This window comes from Psittacula echo (genome assembly GCF_963264785.1).
Source record: "Psittacula echo genome assembly, chromosome: 7".
Classification (NCBI taxonomy): Eukaryota; Metazoa; Chordata; class Aves; order Psittaciformes; family Psittacidae; genus Psittacula; species Psittacula echo.
In genome coordinates, this window is record NC_137740.1 from 7,145,598 (window position 1) to 7,151,597 (window position 6,000).

At 48.5% G+C, this 6,000-nt stretch overlaps 1 protein-coding gene across 1 annotated transcript; it reads left to right on the top strand.

Moving 5' to 3' along the window:
* The first annotated feature begins 2,650 nt into the window (after window positions 1–2,650).
* On the top strand, window positions 2,651–4,435 carry COA7 (cytochrome c oxidase assembly factor 7). The gene is made up of 3 exons (XM_080623591.1): window positions 2,651–2,760; window positions 2,839–2,979; window positions 3,946–4,435. The coding sequence occupies exons 1-3, from the start codon at window positions 2,655–2,657 to the stop codon at window positions 4,392–4,394; spliced, it is 696 nt and encodes a 231-aa protein (XP_080479717.1). The 5' UTR covers window positions 2,651–2,654; the 3' UTR covers window positions 4,395–4,435.
* Window positions 4,436–6,000: the final 1,565 nt, after the last annotated feature.

Genomic DNA, 6,000 nt, shown 5'->3' on the forward strand with positions numbered 1-6,000 from the left:
GTGTTACGGGGAGTGTGAGACCTTCCCTGATGCCAGGTTGTTTTCAGCCTGGGTCAAGCTGCATCAGGGGAGGTTTAGACTGGACATGAGGAACAATTCCTTCCCCAGAGGGTGCTCAGGCATTGGAACAGGCTGCCCAGGGCAGTGCTGGAGTCACCGTCCCTGCAAGTGTCCATACACCGTGGAGACGAGGCCTCAGTGCCATGGGTTAGGGGTGGCCTTGGCAGTGCTGGGGTAATGGTTGGACTTTATGAGCTTAAAGGGCTTTTCCAACCTACTTGCTTCTATGATTCTAAGCGAGAGCAAAGGACCAGTGGGTCTGTCCAAGCGGAGGCTGCTGGGGACTGAAGCAGTGCCTTATCTCTGGGCAACCTCTCACAACCCAGAGTTCAACATCAGCTTGTTGCTCACAGATCGACCTCTCTAATTTAAATGTTTCCTGAACAAACTAGTTTATTCTGAAAAGAGGAATCATAACCTGCACCTGGACAATAGGTTTTGCCACCTGCTTCAAAGTTGCACAGAGAAGCTTTGCCACAAGCTTTAATACAAAATAATTCCAGGTTTCAGATGCAGTAGTAGGGGTGAAAACCTGTCTCCCAACAAATACATACTATAATGTGTTGTTAGAAAAGAGAATACAGTTATATTTTTGTTTCAGGACACAAAGTAGATTGATACAGTTACCGTGTCCAAGTAAAATGACATTATAAGGTGTTCACTGTTAAACCTTTTAAACAATTACTGATTCTACATGCAGCAGCTTTGAATAGTAGCTGCTTGCAAGCCAGCAAAACACATAAATAAACATTAGGGAACAACTGCTGATACCATTTATGTTTCCCTCATTGTAAGATGGCAAAATATTCTACAAATATTCTCAATTTTGTCTGTTTGGGGACCACATAGCAAAGTTCAGTTACAGTCCTAATTCTTTAGATTAGAACATTGACATAGAGACAACAAGTTACATATGCAGGATCTGACAAGTGTCTGGCTCTGAATTTAACTACTTAAAAGTCTACTTTGCTTAGAAGAAATAATGTATATAATTATGGACACAGAGAGTGGCTCAGATTAGGAAGGGGCCTGTGCTGTTATTCTTAGTCCATTACGTGTTCCTTCCACATCCTGGTGGTTTTCGGAGCTCTCAGGCTGTTCTTTCCATACCCATTAACAAATTCACTCACCCACTCCAACCTCGCTCCTTGTACGGAGAGGCTGTGCCACTAACTTGGCGCTGACTCAACCTTGGCATCAGAAACTGCACAGACAAAACCCCAGCGAGAACAGACCCTGCAGAGATTTAAACCAACACACTCAAAGGGATTTCTACCAAGCTTCTGCAAACGGAAATCCCTCAAAGCTGAATTTTCAGGGAAATAGCATTGCTGGTTCCAAAGCAGCTCATCTTCTGCAGAGCAGAGGAAAGCGCACAAAGCTTTCCAGGTGGCAGTCAGCATGGACCAAACTACATCTATCTTCTTGGTTTCTCATGGACACATCAATGGTTTTGGTCAATGCATTCTGAAAGCCAGATTTTAGCGCCACGTGGACAATGTGTGTCAACTCCAACCCAGATACTGCAAGGTCTGACAAGTTTTAAGGAAACACTCGATCAGAAGTTGCAACTGGAATTCCGGCAGCACGTCAGCAGGTGGTGCCGCCAGTTCGACCGGCAACCGGGTTTCTTCCTATAGGAGCCTATGGACAGGGTTTATTTACCCCAGGAGCTCACCAAGCTGATGTTATGTTACTGAACTAATCCGGGACAAAGCGTTCTCAAATATGCTTCAAAATTCATTTTAACTCAGACGTCCTTTGAAATTCATTTTAACCCTGACCTGTTACATTACATTTATAATGTCTCAGAAAATAGACATTTATAACACTCCGTTTATGCTCAAAACTGCTGGAATTGAACAGCGTGCCATATTTTGTGTAGGTAACCTTGTATCACATCTGGATTAAATTAAGCCATAACTAGAGAACTAGTGTTTGTCATGTGGTGTTAATCGCTTATCCATCTACAGGTGGTTTTGACAACCCTGTCACTGCCTGTTTGGTGACACTCGGATGAACATGGGGTTCCATCCAAAGCACCTGCAAGATATTTTGCTGTACCACAGGAAAGAACAGTCACGGGTAGCAGTCACAAGCAGCAACTCCCCCATTCTAAAACTGAGCTGAAAATCAATCAGTTAATCCATAACAGAAGTGCAGGCAGAAAGCTGGGGAATTACTAGGGCAGCCCTGGCTTCTAGGCCATGTGTAGGGTATGGATATATATGTAGTAACGTCTCCACTTACGGACTTGATTGTCCTGTGTAAGGCCTCAGCAGTACACATCCAGCGGGACAAACCTCGGGAAGTCAAACGCTGTTAGTGTGTTACTGCTTAAAACTGCTCAGTGATGCTGAGAGGGAGAGAAGAGGCAGCGCCGGCCAACAGGGGGTCTGCCACCGCCGAGCGGTCCCGGAGCCGTGCCGGGTCGGCGCCCCAAGCGTCAGTACCCGCCGGTGCGGGACGGGGACCGGGGAACTACCGGCCCCGGCGGGCGCCGCTGCATCGATCGCTCGGCACTCGCGGAAGACGCTGCATCGACGGCTCGGCGGCCACAGGCGGCCCTGCGCGGCGGTCCCAAGAGCTCCGGCATGGCCGCGTTCATCAACTTCGAGGACGAGGAGGAGGTGCGGGGGTATCTGGAGAACATGCACATCGAGTACAGCTACCAGTGCTTCAAGGAGAAGGACCCGGACGGTAAGCGGCACCGCCGTGAGCCCCGGCCCGCCGCCCCGGGGCTGGCGGCAGCCTCAAGCCCCTCTCGGTGCCTTGCAGGCTGCCAGCGGCTCGCCGACTATCTGGACGCCGTGAAGAAGGACTTTGTGGCGGCGGGGCGGGTGCTGCGCGACAACTGCGAGGCACACGGGCACAGCGAGAGCTGCTACAAGCTGGGCGCCTACCAGGCCATCGGCAAAGGTGGGCTCGGGTTTGCTTCCGCTCACTCCCCCGGGGCCCGCCTCTCCGGCCTTCAGTCGCCTCCGGTGGCGGCGGAGTACCGCGGGGTCGCGGGTTCCTCATCCGCGGCGCGGAGGACGCCGTCCGTAGTGGTCCTGAGTGCGGGCTCCGGTGCGTGGTTGATGCCTGTGGGGAAACAGCTTTCCCCTTTGCAAAGGTGCTGAGCACCTGCATTTCCTCCTGACGTTGAAGGCGGAACTAACCGCCCGTTCTGCTTCTTTTATGGCCATGTAAAAAACAGTGGGGAAGGGTGGAAAACCTTAAATTGCTTCCTTCTGAAGAATCAGCTTTAGGTTAACCACGTGTATTATTATGTCTGCATAAGTGGTAAGTGTACCTGAATTTTGCCCGGTGTTCTCTTCTTAAAATTTGAATTTATTCTCTCTTCTGGCTGTTCTTTTAGAGAAAGTAAGGAAGAAATAAACTTGTAGACTGGTAACACTGCTTAAAAGTCCACAAACCATAAGTAGGCCCCAATTCTGCCCAAAATGTATCTGCTGGTGCGGTAATGGGAAGCAGTTCAACTACTGAAGCTTCTTCCAAATGACAATACTAACAATACTTACAAGGAACATGGTATTTTTACTACAGTTCAAAAGTAATAACAGTCTCAGTGTATGTGTTGGTATACTGGCAAAAGACTACCTTGCCTAGTGTAAGCTATTAAGAAAATCATAGATGTAGTAACAGAAAGAGTGGTTTGAGAGCTTTGGGAGGGTTTTCTTGTTTGCATAAGCTGTTGTGATACTGGGGAGTGGAGGAGAGTTTCCTAACTGAAAGACATGAGCAAAACCTTTGTGACTGAGACAGTAATAGTGTCTCTGAAGTCCGCATCTCAAGTGAGGGATGCTGTACTTGCTGCAAAGCAGAGAGCACCCACCTGGTTTAGGTGTCCTTACTGTAATCTTTTGGTTTCTTGGCCTACAGGTGGATTCGAACCAGACTTGAAAGCTGCCTACAAGTCTTTTATGAAGTCATGTGAGAAAGGTGGGAAGAAGTCAGTAAATGCGTGTCACAGCGTTGGGCTGTTGGCCCATGATGGGAGAGTAAATGGTGATAAACCTGACCCCGTTGTTGCTAGAGACTATTACACAAAAGCCTGCGATGGCAACTTTGCTCCTAGCTGCTTCAACCTCAGTGTAATATACCTCCAAGGAGCACCTGGGGTCCCCAAGGACATGAACCATGCTTTGAAGTACTCACTGAAAGGGTGTGAGCTGGGTCACGCGTGGGCTTGTGCCAATGCCAGTCGAATGTACAGTCTGGGAGATGGCACTGAGAAGAATGATGCTAAGGCAGAGGATTTGAAAAACAGGGCAAAACAGTTGCATAAAGAGCAGAAAGAAGCCTCAAGTTCTATAACTTTTGGGGTGTAAAATGGTCAGTTGCAGTTACTAAGACTGCAGTTTTAAATAGTAAGTGAACTTGTTAAATTGTGAATGCAGAGTCTTCACTTAAATAAATATCCTGTATTTGGATATGCAAATAAAGCTGTATTTTTGTGGATGCAACATACGACTGTTGTGCCTTTCTGAGTTTCTGAATACACAAGTTTTAATTGTATTGCTTAGATCCTTGCTCTTCTTTAAGGAAGCCAAAAACTTCTGGCCTTTTGGAAGGTTGTCGCCATGATTTCAAATACAAAAGGCACTCTCTCATGTCTAGTGCTTTGGTATTGAGGGTTGTGTTTGGACCATTTCTAACACACACAAGTGACAGTTGCAAAGTAATCCCAGCTTCAACAGTCAGAACTGTGTGATCTCTTACAAGCAGTTGTGGAACTCTGATAGCTCTGGAGAGCTGCTCTAGGGCTGCTTTGTACCAGCATGGTTTGAGAACCTTGAGTGGGTTTATTGTCCCATATGACATCCTTGTCTCTAAATCGGAGAGACATCAATTTGATGGGTGGACCACTCGGTGGATAAAGAATTGGCTCGATGGCCACACGCAAAGAGTTGTGGTCAATGGCTCGATGTCCGGCTGGAGACCGGTAACGAGTGGTGTCCCTCAGGGATTGGTATTGGGACCGGTCTTGTTCAACATCTTTGTTGGTGACATGGACAGTGGGATTGAGTGCGCCCTCAGCAAGTTTGCCGATGACACCAAGCTGTGTGGTTCGGTTGATACGCTGGAGGGAAGGGATGCCATCCAGAGCGACCTCGACACGCTTGTGAGGTGGGCTGATGCCAACCTCATGAAGTTTAACCATGCCAAGTGCAAGGTCCTACACCTGGGTCAGAGCAATCCCAGGCACACCTAGAGGTTGGGCAGAGAAGAGATTCAGAGCAGCCCTGCAGAGAAGGACTTGGGGGTGTTGGTCGATGAGAAAATGAACACAAGCCGGCTTCAGTGTGTGCTCGCAGCCCAGAAAGCAACCGTATCCTGGGCTGCATCAAGAGGAGTGTGACCAGCAGGTCGGAGGAGGTGATCCTGCCCCTCTACACTGCTCTCATGAGACCTCACTTGGAGCATTGTGTGCAGTTCTGGTGTCCTCAACATAGAAAGGACGTGGAACTGTTGGAACAAGTCCAGAGGAGGGCCATGAGGATGATCAGGGGACTGGAGCACCTCCCATATGAAGATAGGCTGAGAAAGTTGGAGCTGTTCAGCCTGGAGAAGAGAAGGCTGCGTGGAGACCTCATAGCAGCCTTCCAGTATCTGAAGGGGAGCTATAGGGATGCTGGGAATGGACTCTTCATCAGGGACTGTAGTGACAGGACAAGGGGTAACGGGTTAAAACTTAAACAGGGGAAGTTTAGATTGGATCTAAGGAAGAAATTCTTTACTGAGAGGGTAGTGAGGCACTGGAATGGGTTGCCCAGGGAGGTTGTGAATGCTCCATCCTTGGCGGTGTTCAAGGCCAGGTTGGATGAGGCCTTGGGTGACATGGTTTAGTGTGAGGTGTCCCTGCCCATGGCAGGGGGGTTGGAACTGGATGATCTTAAGGTCCTTTCCAACCCTAACTATTCTATGATTCTATTT

Coding starts and splice junctions, on each gene's coding strand:
- COA7 (XM_080623591.1), top strand. CDS start 2,655: ATGGCCGCGTTCATCAACTTCGAGGACGAGGAGGAGGTGCGGGGGTAT. Junction 2,761..2,838: donor CAAGGAGAAGGACCCGGACG/GTAAGCGGCACC, acceptor GGTGCCTTGCAG/GCTGCCAGCGGCTCGCCGAC. Junction 2,980..3,945: donor CTACCAGGCCATCGGCAAAG/GTGGGCTCGGGT, acceptor CTTGGCCTACAG/GTGGATTCGAACCAGACTTG.